Raw genomic sequence first — 19637 nt, 5'->3', positions numbered from 1 at the left:
TCACCCCCGGGATCTACCCCTCGCCTCCCCCTGTTGCTGCTGCTCCTTTTGCCCCAATTGCTCTGACAGTGCGGCACTCCCTCAGTACTGACTATGACAGTGCAGTGCTCCCTCAGTACTGACCCTCAGACAGTGCAGGACTCCCTCAATACTGACTATGACAGTGCAACACTCCCTCAGTACTGACGCTCTGACAGTGCAGCACTCCCTCAGTACTGACCCTCTGACAGTGTAGTGTTCCCTCAGTACTGACCCTCTGACAGTGCAGTGCTCCCTCACTACTGACCCTCAGACAGTGCAGTGCTCCCTCAGTACTATGACAGTGCAGTGCTCCCTCAGTACTGACCCTCTGACAGTGCAGCACTCCCTCAGTGCTGACCATCTGACAGCGCAGTGCTCCCTCAGTACTGACCCTCTGAAAGCGCAGTGCTCCCTCAGTACTGACCCTCTGACAGTGCAGCACTCCCTCAGTGCTGACCCTCCGACAGTGCAGTGCTCCCTCAGTGCTGACCCTCTGACAGTGCAGCACTCCCTCAGTACTGACCCTCTGACAGTGCAGCACTCCCTCAGTCCTCAGGAGCCCCCACACAGACATGTTGTTGCCTGCCCTTTGGTAATGTCCCTGGCTTGGGTCCCCAACCCCCGTGAGGTGCAAGCGTGCTGAGTGAAGTTTCTCTCCCCCCTTTCTGTCCCACAGGTCCTTCGGTCCAAGCCATGCAAGGAACCCGGTGGAAAGCTGCCGCCCAGCCCGCGGCCCAGCCCGGACTGGGGCTGGGGCTGGGGCCGGTGACTCCCCGGGCCCTGCCGCCCGTCTCGGTCTCGGTGGACTCGCTCAGCCTGGAGGTCGACGAGGGCTCGGCGCTGGAGAGCAGACGGGCGGGGAGGAAGGGAGGCGAGCCGCCGGCGGGGAGTCAGCACCGCAAGGCCGGCGCCGCCAGGGGTTCCGACGGGAGCCACTCGGAGAACATCGGGTTCATCCCGGGCTCGGCCGAGAGCCCGGGGGATGGCGGGGCGTGCGAGTGGTGCGGCCTGGGAACCTGCGTGCCCTGCGTCCCCTGGCGGGCCGTGAAAGCCGTCTTCTGCTGCGTGGTCACTTGCGGGGCGCGGAAGGCCGACGCCGGGGCTTACGACGCATGCGCCGGGCCGGCCGAGCCGCCGGCGCGCGCCAAGGACGCGGCCAGCCACGCTCTGAGGTACGTTGAGAACCCGGCGCGCGGGGCGGCTTTGAACTGGGAGCCCGGCCCCGAGAAGAAGAAGGCCAACCTTGCCGGCAGCAGTTTTAACTACTACGACGTCAAGCTGCGGGGGCAGCAGGTGGTCTGGAAGAGGAACAGCCAGACCCTGCCCACCGACTCGTGCCGCAAGGACCCCCGCCTCGCCTCGCCGCGGCTGGACAGCCCCGGCCGCGCCTCGCCCGCCTCCCCCAGGCGCGTCTCCGATGAGTTCCCCTCGTCGTCTTTCCTGGAGGAGGATCCCGAGAGCTGCGAGCTGAACGTCTCCATGTCGAGCGCCGAGCTGGACGAGTACATCAGCCGGAAGCTGCTGGAGCTGTTCAGCAGGCACCAGATCGACATGCTGGCCCAGTGCACCTCCGACACCACCTTCATCAGCCGGAGCAGCGAGATCAGCGAACTCATCGACAGCATCACCAAGGACTACAAGATCGACGAGAAAGACGCCGAGTGCCGGATCGTGACGGGGATCGTCCGGATCAGCACCCGCAAACCCAAGAAAAATAAGAAGCGCTGGCAGGGAGAGCCCGGCGAGGAAAGGTTGGTCACTCTGACCTCTGCTGACCCCAGACCTCAAACAGAGACGATTTTACCCAGTGAAGGTGAGGCAGCTGTGCTAGGGATGTGTCTGGGGCTGCACTGGGAGGACAAGTGATGTGTCTGGGGCTGCACTGGGGGCTAGGGATGTGTCTGGGGCTGCACTGGGGAGGACAGGAGATGTACTGGAGCTGCACTGGGGGGGGACAGGTGATGTACTGGAGCTGCACTGGGGGAGGACAGGTGATGTACTGGAGCTGCACTGGGGAGGACAGGTGATGTACTGAAGCTGCATTGGGGGGACAGGTGATGTACTGGAGCTGCACTGGGGGGGACAGGTGATGTACTGGAGCTGCACTGGGGGGGACAGGTGATGTACTGGAGCTGCACTGGGGGGGAGTGATGTGCTGAGGCTGCACTGGGGGAGACAAGTGCTGTGCTGGGGCTGCACTGGGGGGACAAGTGATGTGCTGGGGCTGCACTGGGGGGGACAAGTGATGTGCTGGAGCTGCACTGGGGGGGACAAGTGATGTGCTGGAGCTGCACTTGGGGGGGACAAGTGCTGTGCTGGGGCTGCACTGGGGGGGACAAGTGATGTGCTGGAGCTGCACTGGGGGGGGCGGGGGGAACGAGTGATGTACTGGAGCTGCACTGGAGGGGGGACGAGTGATGTACTGGAGTTGCACTGGCGGGGGGACGAGTGATGTGCTGGAGTTGCACTGGCGGGGGGACGAGTGATGTGCTGGAGTTGCACTGGCGGGGACAAGTGATGTGCTGGAGTTGCACTGGGGGGACAAGTGATGTGCTGGAGTTGCACTGGGGGGGACGAGTGATATGCTGGTGTTGCACTGGGAGGGGGACGAGTGATGTGCTGGAGTTGCACTGGGGCAGCTGGTGTGTGGTTTGGCTGCACGGGGGTGGGGGGTGAGGGGGCGGCAGATACACTGCACCTGCACTGGGGGGAGCAGGGATGAGCTGCAGCGGGGGAAGACAGGGATGCGCTGTGGTCCACTTTTGGGGGTGGCGTGGGGGGGGGGCAGGGATGGGTTGCAGCTCTACTGGAGTTGAACTGGATGCTTGGGCTACGCTGGTTGTTTCTGTGTGGGGGCTGCTGGAGAGAGAGGTGTTATTTGGGGTTTGGCTGGAATATGTTGTGATTGCAACACTGTGATTTCTGATTTTGTTTCTGTTTAGAGCTTAACCTGGAGATTTCGGTTGTGGACCCGCTCGATTTGAAAGCTAGACAAATGCATGGCCTGCCTTCTCCAGGTAATTCCCAGATACGGTTGAAGTGGGGGAAATGAACTCCTCAAAGCTGAATTCCACACACAAAATTTTCTAATTTGGGTTCGACGATGTTATTTCAGCCTGGAGTCCTGTTCCTCATCACTGCCCAGATTGCAGGATTTGTGCTTCTGCAGGAGTGAGTGGGCAGGAAGCTGCTTTTCACTTCATTTTTGAAGATGTTTTGTTAATTATGCTGCCCTCTTTTTTTCCTGTCCTTTTCTCTTTCAGTCCCTATGTCTGGGCCTCTGCCCCCACCACCTCTGCTTTCTGCACCCAGCCCTTCCTCTTTCCACATCCCCTCTCTCTGCCCCCAACCCCCACCTCATGTTGCTCTTGCTCTGCCCCCCATCCCCTAGTGTGTATAGCTGTCATCTCTTATTCCCTCTACTCTCTGCAGTCTGTGTACTGGTCAATGTCCTGCCACTGTTCTGAGTTGTTGCTCCAGATTTGCTGTGAGCCCCTCCCCCCATGATTTTTGTTCCAACCTTGTGGGCGTGAACCCCACCCAACCCACACATCCCAACCCCAGGGCACAGACCTCCATTGAGATACTGATACTCACTGTTTCCTCTCTCTCTCTCACTAGATTTGCAAAAAGACGATTCTCTTCAGGATACGGAGACTGATTCATCAGGAGCACCGCTGCTCAAAGTCTATCTCTAAGGTCGGAGAGCAAGGCCCGCCCACGCTAAGAATAACCGGACTGGGAGTTGGGGGATGTGGGTCTGGAATGGTCGCTACATGGTCGGACACTCTGGGTCTGAAGGAAAGTTTGGAGTGCAATCGGCTCTTGTTCACTGTGAAGCTGTTTTGCCCCACCCCCTGCACCCGGGGATTTGCTCTGGTTCTGAGTTCAGTCTCCAATATCCGAGCATGGTGCTGTTAGCCAGGGGGGTGGCCAATCTCCCTCCAATCTGCTCCACACCCCCGCCCCACTGCAGATGAGGAGAGCCCCAGCTCAGTGCTGAGGGTCAGTGAGGTGGGGGGCTTATCACAGCCCATTGGGTGCCAACGAGATAGGAGCTGCTGTAAATAAGGAACTGGTCACAGGTTCCCTCTCCAGGTTGGGTGTTGTCTTAATACTGGGGAGGATTGGTGTGTGGGAGTGGAGGTTGTACAGTTACTTTAACTGCATATTTTGTACATTGTTTTGCATCACTGAACCAGATGGTGAATTGTGGTGAGAAACATTGATTTTAATAAGTTGTCTTTCATATTAAAGCAAAAATTGGAACCTTGTCTGCAATCTGAAAATTGCTTCAATCCCCAATCCCCTCTTCCTCCCCCAAACCACTTTTTTGAACCACAGTGACACCCCATTTCAATTTCCCCCTCACATAGTCTCCATTCTGGAGAGGACCTAGGTAAGTCACTGATGCAGAATTCCATTGGCCGAGTCTTCCAATGCAGACCAACTGTGAGGCCTCAGAAAATATTGAGTGTAAGCGGTGCCTGTGGGACCACTGTCTTTGGAGCTGCACTGTCAGGATAGAATAGGGTCTGAGACTGACTGGAGTCAGCAACTTGCTGAACACCACAGACCAGGAGAGGGGTCCATCCTCCAACTGGGCTGAGGCCATTAATCTAACCTTGTGGGGAACACCACTGGCTTCAAGCTGCTCCCGAATCACCCTCCTCCTCCACCTTGTCCCCTGCCATGTTGTGAGGGCAGGATTTGGCTTAGCTGCGATGCCCTATATAGTCCAATATCTTGTATAGCCACACTCAGGTGGACTGGCCACTAGGATAAGTCACTAGATAGTGACTGGAAAGTTTGTGTTGCAGGGGCTATGAAACTATCCTGGGAGGGGGATGGGGCAGAGGAGCCCTGTAGTTGACCAAGTGGTGCTGCCTCTCGGTGCAGACAGGTAGCACTGTAAACCTATGGTGAGCCACTCTGCCCATCAAAACCATTCCTGCTGGTATGTTAACTAATTGAAGTCTTCCCTCTGGTGCGTTAACCCATTGAGGCCTCTTTCCTCTGGTACGTTGACCCACTAAGGCCTGTTTCTTCTGGTATGTTAACCCATTGAAGCCCTTCCCTCCGGTATGATAACCCTCAAAACTCTTCTCCCTGATACATTAATCCATCTGTGCTGTAAACTGTGGGGGACACTTGAGAAACAAATTTCTGCTTTCACCATCTTCTAATCCTATATCTGTAGGGTTTTTAAATCCACTTAGTTTTTAATTCTTTTACCTAATGGTTTACATGAAGAGGTGCTTCTGTTTTGTGCTTTCAATTGAGAACCTCGTATAAGCTGGACTCTGCTGTGAACCCAGTTTGAGTAAATGTAGCAGAGACCAGTCTGGAAAGTTTGCCGATATTGGAACAGGGTCAGGGAAAGTAAAATGTAAACTCAACAGCGCCGCCACTCATGGAAAGGTGTAATTACAGCATGACTATTTACCTGGACAGTTTTCACTATAAATGGACCAAGGGATTTATAGTGGGAAAGGTTGACGAGATGGGTGTAGATGTAAGATTTTTTTAAAAATAGTGGTCACTTTTTTTTAAAAAAGCTTCCTTTTTTGTAAAATCTACTTTTCACTCATTTTGATTGATCTGCCTTATTCTGACAGGTAATCACTTGGCTGCATTACATTTAATATTCCATTTAAATTGGTGTCTTTTAACCACCTTGTCTACATCTCAGTCTTCTCAAATCTTTCATACTACTCCCATTGCCAGCAGGATATATACATCAACAACCAATGGAATTGTTTGTATTATTGTTCATTTGTTCCAAATCTCCCAATATGGCAGCCCCTTGTACCCTGTGTGCCTCAATGCTTCCATTGCCCTAGGCAACACATCTTCATTTTCATATCTCACAATGGTCTCACCCAACAAGCTCTAACTGTATCCTCAGCCCACACCTTGCACTCTCTTTCTCCAGTCAGCAAAGATTCTCTGCAGCCACTTAAGTCCAGGGCCACAGTCTCAACTCATTCTTATTGAGTTATTTTGTCCCCACATTCATAGAATTTGGTCTGTTGTTGAGCATGTATTCCTCGTGCCCTGCCTCCACCCCCCTTCCCCCTCCCTCCCTCCACCCCCCTTCCCCCTCCCTCCCTCCACCCCCCTCACTGATGCTGTATGGATAAGAATATGGATCAATCCTGCCTGCAAGTATAGGTGGAAGAGGGGTGCTGGGGGTCCCATGAGAATAAGTGAATGAGATGTGGTTATGGTTTGCTCATTATGGCAGGATTGGATGAGGCAGAGTTGCCCACAGGCACAAGTCTAGCTATGGTTAGATACTAACTGCAGCTGGGCTGTAAGGATTTAATGCAATTGGATAGGCTGGATTAAGGTGAGAGGTTAGATAGGGCATGGTTTGTGGGTGAGTAGTGGAGTAAGGGCCATGAAGAATTCTAGGTAGCGATGAAATTAGAGTGCAAGTCTGTGGGGACAACAGGCATTGTCCCTGAGTGACAGGCTGCTTATCCTTCTGATGGCTGATGTTAGTGGGTTATTGCTAACAACTCTTTGTTGGGAACTGCAGCGTTTGTTTAATGATTACCAAAGGAAGTAATCAAAGTTGTTTTTTTCCCACTGTTTGAAGTTCAATGGTATGCGGGTGACAGATTAACCCAAGGCCACAGTAATGAGTTCGAACTTTCAACACTGGTTACACATGGGTCAATGTAGCGAGCACACTGCAACAGATGATGTAAAAATAGCCTCCTGTAAATAACAATCACAGGACAAAATGTCAATTCGTGGCCCATGTTATGGTCATTCAGGCCTGGAGAAAAATTGGAATGTTTCTATATGAAATTTATTCAATGTTCTCACAGTGGGAACCCAGACACCAGCAATCTGTTAGGAATAGAATGCAACCAAGACCCTGTTCTTCAATTGTCAGTGTTTGCCTGTGGGCTTCAGGTCCTAAACTAAATGGATCCTTCCAGTTTTGTTAATCAACCTCAATTTTTCCCCAACGCTTAATGGCTAAAGGTTCCACTTGGTGTGGCCTGAGTTGTACAGAGCAGGGATTCCAGTTTCAGTCTATTATCTACAATTAACTGACCTGATCCAGGATGCAGCAGTTGATCTCAGCACACATAGGTGAGGGAGGATTCCTGCTCCTGAGCTTTAAGGATGTTTGTAGGTTGTGGGCTCAGTTATACTGCATGGTCAAATACCCTATCCAAGTTCACTGCGGTTAAGTGAAATGTCACAGATTGGCTTGTACTGGAAACATTCCTGCAGCCCAAAATTGAAAGCTAGTCTCAGTCGTGGTGACCATTAACTGTCATCAATTGTTGTTAAAAACCCATCTGGTTCACAAATGTTTTTTAGGGAAGGAAATCTGCCATCCTTACCCGGTTGGCCTGTGACTCCAGACCCAGAGCAATATAGTTGACTCTTATTTGCCCTCTGAAATAGACTAGCAAGCCACTCAGTTAAAGGGCAATTAGGGATGGGTAACAAGTGCTGGCCACGCCAGTGATGCCCACGTCCCATGAAAGAATAATAAAAAAATACTTTTTCATCTGCTGTGACCATTTACATTGACCAGCCCTACAAACTAGGAGCAGCAGTAGGCCGCTGGGTCCCTGAAGCATGCTCCCCTATTCAATAAGATCACAGCTGATCTGATTTTAATTTCTACTTCACATTCCTGCCTACCCCTGACAGCCTTTCACCCCCTTGTTTATCAAGAATCTAGCTACCCCTGCATTAAAGATATTCAAAGACTGCCTACACCGCCTTTTGAGGAAGAGAATTCCAAAGACTCATGACCCTCAAAGAAAAGGTTTTTCCTCATCTGTCTTAAATGGACGACCCCTTATTTTTAAACAGTTCTAGGTTCTCCCACTAGGGGAAACATCATCTCCACAATCACCATGTCAAGACCCCTCAGGATCTTATGTCTCAATCAAGTCATCTCTTACTCTTCTAAAATCCAATAGATAACAAGCCCAGCCTCTCCAGCCTTTCCTCAAGACTACCTGCCTATGCCAGGTATTAGTCTAGAAAACCTTCTCTGAACTGCTTAATTGATGAGGTTGAGAGGTGATACGGAGAGCTGAGAGTTGTCTGTGTACAAGCAAAACTTGATGTGCTTTCAGATGATGTCACTGAGGGCAGCATGTTGATAGGAAATAGAGGGGGCTATGAATTGGTGCTTGAGCTCTAGAGTTAATAGTGCAGGAACAGGAAGAGGAGCCATTGCAGGAGATTCTTTGGCTGCGGCTGGACAGATAGGAATAGAACAGGTGAGGGCAGTTTCTAGTCAACCGGATAATGGAGGCTGTAAGGGAGAAGTGTTTTAGGAGGATGGCATGGTCAACATGTCAAAGGCTGCAGGCAGGTCGAGAGGATGAGGAGGGATAGTTATGATGGTCTGTCACATAGGACATCATTTATAACTTTAAATGGACCGTTGCTGTGGCAGGGGCAAACATCTGGAGGGATTCAAACGTGAAGCTGTGGGAAAAGTGGGCACAAATTTGGGAGGTGACAGCAGGTTCACGAGCAAAGGCAGGTTGGAAAGGTGAATAGGTGTTTGAGGAGGGTGTGATGTTGACAGATTTGAATGGAAGGGGGACAGTACATGGGAGGCGCAGCGAGGGGCTGTCAGGACTTGTGGTGGGGAGTAGGTTTGGTCTCAAGGACAAGGTGTGTTTCAAGAGGGCATGATCGGAGATGGAAGAGACACTGTGGAAAGGTATGGTTTAGGGCTAGTGCATGGTAGAGTATTGAGAGGTTTGCCCTAGTGCACATGGGAAAGGAAAGGAAGCAACAGAAGATCTCAATTTTAGTGACAAAGAAGTCCATAAAATCCTTGTACTTATTGGAGCTGGCAGGGGGTGGGGTTTAAGGCAGAGAGATCAGGGATTAATCTTTGCATTCCAAGATGATCCTGGAGTAGTGAGTAGTTTTAGCAGGGGAGAGCAGAACCTGATAATGCTTTTGTGGTCTAGCCAGATCTGGAAGGAAGGAAGTAGGTGGAAGTGATTGGAGATGGTCCCATCTGTAACATGGTGGGAGTAGAGGCTGCATGAGGGTATGGCTGTCAATATGGGTTAGGAAAGTTTATATAGAGGGAAATATTAAGGAATGATAGGAGGGCAGTGAACTCAGGAGAGAGCGCAAGTTGAGATGGAATACTTAAAATTACGGTTGACATGTATAATTTTGTTAAACATTAACATTTTTGTTCTGTCCTATACTTTAAAATGAAAATTGCAGTCACTTGTGGTAAAGTTTTGCAATGAAACCTGATGATGAGATTTCAGCTTGAACTTTATGACCTTGTTATTTTAACACCAGCTTCAACCTACAGCATTAAAGTAAATTCTGGGCTGTTCAAATACACCCAATACAAGGTCCATACTTTCCAATTTTTGATCTGTCACTTTGTAGAATGTTTCGTTCCCTTGGAGAAATCCTGTTCCCCGTTGTAGCGAACCACAGCTATTGATAATTTTTTCTGGAAAGGATAGCCTCTCTGACTATTGTCTAAAATCTAGTCTATTGTGCCAGATAATTCATACTAAATATAAACAAGTTTTAGATTTTAAGTGAAAATATATTGATTTAATTAGCAGAAATTGCTACCAGAACATCTGATCTAGAACTCTGCTGATCAAGATAGAACAGCATTCTCTGTATTAAGCTGGGGACAGGTGGGCTGTGGATCAGTGTTGACAGTGGGCAGCCGTGGGATAGATTGTAGGAGGGGTTGGAGGCAGGGACTTTGGTTTTTTTTTAAACTCACACTTCCCAATCACCCCCTTTAGCATGAGTCCCTCTATCCCCTCCCTCCCAGTTTGGGAATCTCTGCTTTAGCCTGTTTTCACCGCAAAACATTCAGTTAAGATCCTCCCAACAAGAATCTAGTCAGATGTTTCAGTCAGCATGAAGCTAAACACAGGCTCCAGAGGCAAGAGGTCAGTGTTCCTATGCAGCATTTTCCTCTTGCGCTGGAAATAGAATATTTAAGAATCAGACCTTTGTAGTAGTGTGTCTGTGGCACTAACACAGCCTTAAGTTAATGTGTTGCTGCTGAAAATTGCAGCTTAATGCAAGGACAATGAACCAGAGCAACACAACAGCTAGTGGCTCGACTTTATTGAGAAATGAATTCCAACATCATGTTCAAGTGCATAAATGCAAACAAATTAAAAATAAACATAAACCACGCTCCATGAGGGCCAGCGCTGTGCTCGCTGATTTATCTAGCCACCCTGTTACTGACCTGGAAACAGAGATAAGGAAATGGAGAGCAATGATCCTGATATTTACAACACATTGGCCTTCACCTGGCACTGCATGGCAGTTCAGTCAACCAGACAACTTCAAAACCGAACACAAAGTAGCCCATCTGAAAGCAGCACGTGTGCCGATATGGACATGATTAGGCAAGAGTGTATACAAAGTAACCAGCAAGAAACACTCAGTGAAACATAAACTCACCCTATTTCCATTAATCAGCAGGTATGGTTTTGCATAGCACTCACTGAAAGCTTCAGTGTGGAGTGAAAGGGGGAGTTTCTAATATGGTTCATTTGCATAACATGTTGGTCAAAATAAGTTACTGACACACAGAAGACCAATTTGAACCCAGTGGGTAGCAAGAGGAAATAAAGAACCATCGAGCAAGTTCTGGGTGGGACCTTCATATAATGTCTTTAGCGTGATGCTGATTAAATTCTCACACTGAAAATTACATAAGGGCCCCAAACATATATGTACAGAGAGATTATCAGAATTGCCCTGTAGAGACAATGGTGAATGTGGTGGTAGCAACACACATTTCACATCTCCCTCAGTGATCTGGCAATCACCAGAAGAAACAGTCAAAAGTAGTTAACATGTTATTCTGTTCAAAGCGAGTCTGGGAAACTGGCAACACCAAAAGGTGGTCAGGTTGTCACGTGAGATCAGCCAGAAAATGCAATAATATGGTTAATGGGCAGCTGGATGTCAGCATGGTAACTGCACAGCAGGTGTCAGGTGCACAATTGCTCTCCGCACAATGAATAACCTGAATGTTGTATGAGTTCAGAAACTAGGTTGCACAGCACGAGGCGGTGCTCAAAGGGAGTCCTTCCTGCAGAAAATCTTCCAACAGTCCGATTATCCCCTTCAGCTCCAGGGAAGACGCACATTTTTTTTTAACTGAACTTGGCCTTTGAGAAGTCCATCTCTGGGTGTTGCTCCATGAACCTGCAGAGTGTGGCACAGGAGAATTAGATCTGACTTACATGACGCAACGTATCAACAGTTCACGATAATAGAGCATCTTTAACAGGGAGAACTATCAGACTCAGGGTTGATTTAGAGGCACCAAGCTCGATTTGTAGTATGCCCCCGCACCCACCAGCCCACCCCATTCCACTGAGACCAGCTAACTCTGTAGAGCAGAGCTCAAAGTATGGGCTTTGGATGACTATTGACTGAGGCAGCACATGCTACAACCTGTAGTCAGACAGCAGGATATTGATCAAAGTTCTTTCAAACAATGGGCACTTGTACACATCTGAGGTTGGAAATCTGAATCTAAAACGAAGAATGCTGGAAATTCTCAGCAAATCAGGTGGCATCAGAGTTAATGGGCCTGAACTTCCGCAGAGTGATAGAGTCAGATTTGTTTTATTCATTCACGGGATGTGGGCTTCGCTGGCTGGGCCAGCATTTATTACCCATCCCTGGTTGCCCTTGGTGGTAGTGAGCTGCTTTCTTGAACCACTGCAGTCCATGTGGTATAGGTACACCCACAGTGCTGCTAGGAAGGAAGTTCCAGGATTTTGACCTAGCGGCAGTGAAGGAATGGCAATATATTTCGAAGTCAGGATGGTGAGTGACTTGGTGGGGAACTTCCAGGTGGTGGGTGTTCCTATCTATCTGCTGCCCTTGTCCTTCCAGATGGTAATGGTCATGGGTTTAGAAGGTGCTGTTGAAGGAGCCTTGGTGAATTCCTAAAGTGCATCTGGCAGATGGTACACACTGTTGCTACTGTGCATCAGTGGTGGAGGGAATGGATGTGGTGCCAATCTAGCTGGCTGCTTTGTTCTGGATGGTGTCAGGCTTTGAGTGTTGTTGGAGCTGCACTCATGCAGGCAAGTGGAGAGTATTCCATCACACTCCTGACTTGTGCCTTGTAGATGGTGGACAGGTTTTAGGGAGTCAGGAGTTGAGTTACTTGTCGCACGATTCCTAGCTTCTGACCTGTTCTTGTAGCCACAGTATTTATATGGCTAGTCCAGTTCAGTTTCTGATCAATGGCAACCCACAGGATGTTGATAGTGGGGGATTCAGTGATGGTAATGCCATTGAACATCATGGGGCGATGGTTGGATTCTCTCTTGTTGGAGATGGTCATTGACTGACACTTGTATGGTGCGAATGTTACTTGCCATTTGTCAGCCCAAGCCTGGATATTGTCCAGGTCTTGCTGCATTTGGACGTGGACTGCTTCAGTATCTGAGGAGTTGCGAATGGTGCTGAGCATTGTGCAATCATCAGCGAACATCCCCACTTCTGACCCTATGATGGAAGGAAGGTCATTCATGAAGCAGCAGAAGATGGGTGGGCCAAAGACACAACCGTTTTTTAAATTCATTCATGGGATGTGGGCGTCGCTGACAAGGCCAGCATTTATTGCCCATCCCTAATTGCCCTTGTTCAAAGGGCATTTAAGAGTCAACCACATTGCTGTAGGTCTGGAGTCACATGTAGGCTAAACCAGGACAGCAGATTTCCTTCCCTAAAGGAAATTAGATGGGTTTTTGCAACAATCGACAATGGTTTCAGTCATCATTACACTACAAATACACCGCACTACACTACAAATTCAAATTCCTCCATCTGCCATGGCAGGATTCAAACCCAGGGCCCCAGAGCATTATCCTGGGTCTTTGAATTACCAGTCCAGTGACAGTACCACTACGCCAACACCTCCCCTAAGGAACTCCTGCAGTGATGTCCTGGAGCTAAGATGATTGACCTCCAACAACCACAACCAACTTCCTTTGTGCTAGGTATGACTGCAGCCAGCAGAGAGTTTTCCCTCTGATTCCCATTAACTCCAGTTTTGCTAGGGCTTCTTGATGCCACACTCGGTCAAATGCAGCCTTGATGTCAAGGGCAGTCGCTCTCACCTCACCTCGGGAGTTCAGCTCTTTCGTCCACGTTTGAACCAAGGCTGTAATGAGGCCAGGGGCTGAGTGGCCCTGGCGGAACCCAATCTGGGCGTCAGTGAGCAGGTTATTGCTAAGCAAGTGCTGCTCGATAGCACTATTGATGACCACTTCTATTACTTTACTGATGATCGAGAGTAGACTGATGGGGCAATAACTGGCCAGGTTGGGTTTGTCCTGCTTTTTGTGTACAGGACATACCTGGGCAATTTTCCACATAGCTGGGTAGATGCCAGTGTTGTAGCTGTACTGGAACAGCTTGGCTAGGGGTGTGGCAAGTTCTGGAGTACAAGTCTTCAGTATTATTTCCGGAATATTGTCAGGGCCCAGAGCCTTTGCAGTATCCAATGCCTTCAACCATTTCTTGATATCACGTGGAGTGAATCGAATTGGCTGAAGACTGGCATCTGTGATGCTGGGGACCTCTGGAGGAAGTCAAGATGGATCATCCACTCGACATTTCTCTCTGAAGGTTGGTGCGAATGCGTCAGCCTTATCTTTTGCACTGATGTGCTGGGCTCCTCAATCATGGAGGATGGGGATATTTGTGGAGCCTCCTCCTCCACTGTGTTGTTTAATTGTCCACCACCATTCACGACTGGATGTGGCGGGACTGCAGAGCTTAGATCTGATCCACTGGTTGTGAGATCGCTTAGCTCTGTCAATCACTTGCTGCTTATGCTGTTTGGCACTCAAGTAATCCTGTGTTAATAGCTTCACCAGGTTGACACCTCATTTTTAGGTATTCCTGGTGTTGCTCCTGGCATGCTCTCCTGCACTCTTCATTGAACTAGGGTTGACCCCTGGCTTGATGGTAATGGTAGAATGGGGGATATGCTGGGCCATGAGGTTACAGATTGTGTTCGAGTACAATTCTGCTGCTGCTGATGGCCCACAGCGCCTCATGAATGCCCAGTCTTGAGCTGCCAGATCTGTTCGAAATCTATCCCATTTAGCCCAGTGGTCATACCACACAACACAATGGAGGGTATCTTCAATGTGAAGGCGGGATATAGCCTCCACAATGACTGTGTGGTGGTCACTCCTACCAATACTGCCATGGACAGATGCATCTGCGGCAGGCAGGTTGGTGAGGATGAGGTCAAGTATGATTTTCCCTCTTGTTGGTTCCCTCACCACCTGCCGCAGACCCAGTCTAGCAGCTATGTCCTTTGGGGCTTGGCCAGCTGGGACAGTAATGGTGCTACCGAGCCACTCTTGGTGATGGACATTAAGGTTCCCCACCCAGAGTACATTCTGCACCCTTGCCACCCTCAGTGCTTCCTCCAAGTGATGTTCAATATGGAGCAGTACTGATTCATCAGCTGAAGGAGGGCATTACATGGTAAATCAGCCTTCATTTCCTTCATTTTTGACCTGATGCCATGAGACTTCATGGGGTAGAGTCGATGTTGAGGACTCCCAGGGCAACTCCCTCCAGACTGTATACCACTGTGCCACTACCTCTGCTGGGTCTGACCTGCCAGTAGGAAAGGACATATCCAGGGATGGTGATGGTGGTGTCTGAGACATTATCTGTAAGGTATGATTCTGTGAGGATGACTATGTCAGGCTCTTGCTTGACTAGTCTGTGAGACAGCTCTCCCAATTTTGGCACTAGCCCCCAGATGTTAGTAAGGAGGGCTTTGTAGGATCAACAAGAGGAAACGACTGTTGTCGTTTCCGGTACCTAGGTAAATGCCGAGTGGTCCGTCGGTTTCATTCCTTTTTTGTGACTTTGTGGTGGCTTACTAGTGGTTCAATGAAGAGTGCTGGAGAGCTTGCTAGGAGCAACACCAGGAATACCTAAAAATGAGGTGTCAACCTGGTGAAGCTATTAACACAGGGCTACTTGTGTGCCAAACAGCATAAGCAGCAAGTGATAGACAGAGTTGCTTACTAGGCCATTTCAGTCAACCACATTGCTGTGGGTCTGGAGTCACATGTAGGCCAGGTAAGAATGATAGATTTCTTCCCTAAAGGGCATTAGTAAACCAGGTGGGTTTTTATAACAATCAACAATGATCAACATGGTCATCATTAGACTTTTAATTCCAGATTTTTATTGAATTCAAATTCCACCATCCAGCCTCGACAGGATTTGAACTCGAGTCCCCGGAGCATTACCCTGGGTCTCTGGATTACTAGTCCAGCAACAATACCACTATGCCATTGCCTCCCCCTTGCCACTCCACCCCTAGTTTCCTACCTGGAATTCAACCACTCCTTTGCTTGCCCCACCTTCCGACTCAAGCCGGGTGAGAACTATGTAGGGCAGTGTGCTGCTGAGGCCTTCAGTCGAGGGCTGCAGCATCAAAGGTAAGGATGCCACACCGTCTTTTTACGGCACTAACCGCCATTAGGCAGGTAAGTTTAGAGGTCCAGCCACTTTCAGATGCCAGGGAAAAGGTAGGTTTTAAGTTAAGCGGGCAAGAGTGAGGTCAGAAAAATCAGTATTGTAGTTACCCAAGAGTTAGAAATGGTTATAATTCTTCTAACTTTTCCTGGGTAACTATTGCTGCAAGACAATCAGAACATCCAAAGTTTGTTATTTAAATCGTACTTTCAGGTGGTTCCCAGTGCAGGGCAATTGCCCAACAGAAGCTTTAACTTCCTGGGCAATTCTTACCTGGGGACTTACGGGAGGGTGGAGTGGGGCTCCCCACCACTTCTTTGTGGTACCTGCCAGTTACAACACCCTGGAGCCCGGAAGTTACAGGCCACTGCTTTGTGTGCACAAATCTAGAGGATATTCCAGATGAACAGCATTTTAAAATGAATGGAAGGAAGAGGAAAGAAACAAGTAGAGAGTAATAATGCAAAGTGCAAGTGCAAAACAAGAGATAGCTAAATGATCAAAACTGGAGATTATCACAAGTGAATAGATTGAGAGAGCTAGCAAAAGAAAAAGCAGTGTAGAAAATCAGGAGGCCCCTTGAGGAGTTACCCCTTGCAGGGTAAGTACCCTATCCACGAGTGACAGGATCCAAGAAGCTCTGGATAATGGGCCTTAGACCTTGGAGTCAGTGCTACATGAGGAGACTGTGCAGGGAGTTTGGGCCACAGCCAACTGATCTGTGGCTCACAGTGGAGGATTGAAAGCAGGATGAAAAACTGCAGGTTGCTGCTGGGATAGATATTGTTTGAGGACACCTGGATGGGAGGGAACATGTACACACCAAGATTGGGGCCTTGGGCCTGCAAGTTGCAGTTGAGGAAGACAGTGGGGGACGATAGGGAATTCAGTTTACAGGTGAGTCACTCACCTTCTCTGCTGCAGATAATCCTTAAGCCTTGTGTAGCTACACTGGCTGCCTTGAGGCAAACCAATGTTGCCAGTGGGGATCTGAAACAGGAGTTAGGTCCTTTATTTACAAAAAACCTTACATCTGCTTCAGGCATGGGTAAAGGACCCTTGTCCTTGTCCTTACCCAATAGGTGAGTGGCCCACTTCCTGTATGCCATTCTGGAACTTCTTTAAGCTGTCTCAGTTCTAAGAGAATGTGAATAGCTTTTTGGGCTGAATATTATAGTGGGTGGGAGCAGCTGGCTGCCACCCCCCGCCCCCCTCCCCCGGATGCAAAGTCAGCATGGAGCTGACCTGCTCCTTGCTGGTCTGCCCCTTACCAGGGAGGGAGTCCCATCCTTGGGAGCTACCGGCCAATCCAATTGGCTAGCAGCTCCATCAGTCCTGACAGCACCAAGAGTGCATTAGTGGGTGCTACCAGGACTGGAACAAGGAAGCAAAAGGTGGCCCAAAGGATCCCCAGAAACAGGTACGTTCGGAGACTTGGGCAGGTTAGGGAAGGGGGCAGGAGGTAGAGATGGTGAGTTTGAGGCATCAGGTGGGTAGGAAGAAAGGAGGAGGTTCTATCTGGGCTGCCCCCCTCCCCCAGTCCACAAAGGGCAGCCGAAGATCACACCTCCTTGTGTCTATGTGCACATGCCTGTGTATGTTCTTTTTTAAATGCTGTTCTGCTGCATTGTTTTCGGTTCCAATAAGGATCCAAACCTGAAACACTTTCGTTCTCAACAGATACTGCCTGACCTGCTGAGTATTTCCAGCATTCCGTTTTTGTTTTGATATTTATTGTGTGAGTTCTAATCCTTCTACAGAAATCCAGATTCTAATGTGTCCAATGAAAGATTTTTGATCTATTGCAAAGTGAAGACAGTTCAAACTGCATGATTGCAGAGACCAGAGACAGTATTCAGCAATCTGCTGATGGATTCATTCTGCTGTTACAACACCTTCCTGCATGCCCCCCCCGCCCCAATCAGACTGAAAACAAGGTCACAGCTCATAGCTTCATTAATCTTTGACTATCAAGGAGAGGGAGTAACCTGAAAAATAGCACATTGCAACATGAGTATTGACCTGACTGGGAAACGATCCACAAAAGACACCATCAATACATTCCCATGGTCCTACAATTAGTGCCAATCATGGTATCAGCACTCAACGGATCAGAATGTGCTGCTTTGACTGCTGATCTGCAACGCGAATGGGAAATGTCATAGGTTTGCACCGCCTCTGGACCATGGGGATGGGGGAAAGTGTCAGCCATTGCAACCGGAAAGGAGCAAGAGCCACACCTATAGAAACCATTGCCCAGTGACAGCCACATTAACAAAAACTTGCATTTATGTAGCACCTTAATGTAGTAAAAATAATCCCAGGGCACTTTACAGGAGTAATTTTAAACAAATAACAAGCAATATAAGATTGTGTTAGGACAGAAGACCAAACATTTTGTCATACAAGTAAGCTTTAAGGATGTCTTAGAGGAGAGACAGGTAGAAGGAAGGAGAGTTTTAAGGAAGCAATTCCAGAGTTTAGGACCTAGCCAGCCCAGCTGCCAATGGTGGGTGTGATTAAAAAAAGGGATGCACAAGATGCCAGATCTCAGGGGGTGGGGTGGGGTGGTGATTGCCAGACTGGAGAGGTGTAAAAGTTTAGGAGGGGAGAAGTTATGGAGGGATTTGAAAACAAGGATAAAGATACTACAACTGGCGACCTATAGAACCTGTAAACCAATGAGAACCATGGCCATATTTTCAAGACATTCAATAAGGTGACATGCAACAGGTTGCTAGACAATATTACAGCTCATGGGATTGAGGGTAATATATTAGAAAGGATTGGGTATAGTAAAGAAACAAAAAGATGTGTCCAGATGAAGCATGATGTCTACATAGAAGCCAACTGAATGCAATGTGAAGGAATAAAGAATAAACGAGACAAGGTTTTTGTTTCTACTGGTGGCACACTCCCACATGTTAGCTCGATACTGGTGCACATAAAATTCATTCTGTATATGGATGGAAAAAAACTAGAGGGAACATTGTTACACCAATGTGATTAGACATCATACTTCACACTCCAGTAGATGTTCTCAGGTTCTCACTTCATGATTCCAGTATGAATACATGTGAGCTCATACCCCACAAACTAGTACAAGTGCGTATGTCTCACACACTTCACATCGCAGTATAAGTACCGCAGTGTGGTTCATTCACTTGCACACCAATTCCATCCTCGATCACCACATTCCATGAACACCATTACCAAATCACAGAGCACCAAAGACACACACAAGCGACACCAGAAAAACAACACAGGTCCAGCAAAATGCACTCACCTAATCTCCATCTCCTATAATTATTCTGCTACCATAGCTACATTGCCCTCCTAAGCTCCACAGTTACACAGCCCTCATAAACACCCTAGATCATTCATTACTATAAACACAAGTGACCAGATCAACATCTTCCAGACCAGAGATGAGCATACCCCACACATTCCATCAGCTCCCCTATCCAAGAAGACACCACCAACCCGGGTTCGCCAACACAATATCCCATGCTCATCAGAAAGCTGTTTTAATCTATGTGTGCTGATCCCGCAAGCAGCATCAAGAAGTACAAGTAGCATGAACTTTTGTTCCCCCTCCTTTCCTCAGCTGCTAGCCTGGTTCACCCTCCACTCCCAGCCCCATCCCCCACAGGACAACCTGCCATCATTCTCAGGATGGCAGGCTGTTACTAGTGGGGTGCCACAAGGATCAGTGCTAGGTCCACAGCTGTTCACAATCTATATAAATGATTTGGATGTGGGGACCCAATTGTAATATTTCCAAATTTGCTGATGACACCAAACTGGGTGGGAACATAAGTTGTGAAGAGGATGCAAGGAGGCTTCAAGAGGACTTGGACAGGTGAATGAGCTAGAACATGAGAGATGGATATAAAATGAATGTTTGAAGTTATTCACTTGGTAGAAAAAAAAAGGCAGAATATTTCTTAAAAGGTGAGAGGTTGGGAAGTGCTGGTACACAAAGGGACCTGGGTGTCCTTGTTCATGAGTCACTAACAGTTAGCATGCAGGTGCAACAAGCAATTAGGAAGGCAAATGGTATGTTG

General features: G+C 48.6%; 2 protein-coding genes across 2 annotated transcripts in view; one reads left to right on the top strand and one right to left on the bottom strand.

The window, feature by feature from the left end:
* Positions 1 to 336: 336 nt before the first annotated feature.
* On the top strand, positions 337 to 4295 carry LOC144696045 (keratinocyte differentiation factor 1-like). The gene is made up of 3 exons (XM_078567249.1): positions 337 to 1834; positions 2964 to 3038; positions 3643 to 4295. The coding sequence occupies exons 1-3, from the start codon at positions 715 to 717 to the stop codon at positions 3717 to 3719; spliced, it is 1272 nt and encodes a 423-aa protein (XP_078423375.1). The 5' UTR covers positions 337 to 714; the 3' UTR covers positions 3720 to 4295.
* Positions 4296 to 10128: 5833 nt separating this feature from the next.
* The window catches only part of nudc (nudC nuclear distribution protein), a 38646-nt gene continuing 29137 nt past the window's right edge, over positions 10129 to 19637 (bottom strand). Inside the window, exon 10 of the mRNA XM_078567247.1 lies at positions 10129 to 11241. Within this exon, the coding sequence (XP_078423373.1) occupies positions 11190 to 11241 (52 nt within the window). The 3' untranslated portion in view covers positions 10129 to 11189. The remainder of the gene's footprint in view (positions 11242 to 19637) is intronic.

Source organism: Cetorhinus maximus, chromosome 21, assembly GCF_964194155.1.
Source record: "Cetorhinus maximus chromosome 21, sCetMax3.hap1.1, whole genome shotgun sequence".
NCBI classification, from domain to species: Eukaryota; Metazoa; Chordata; class Chondrichthyes; order Lamniformes; family Cetorhinidae; genus Cetorhinus; species Cetorhinus maximus.
Note: the sequence above shows the minus strand (reverse complement) of the source record. Positions and strands in the feature narration are given on the sequence as shown.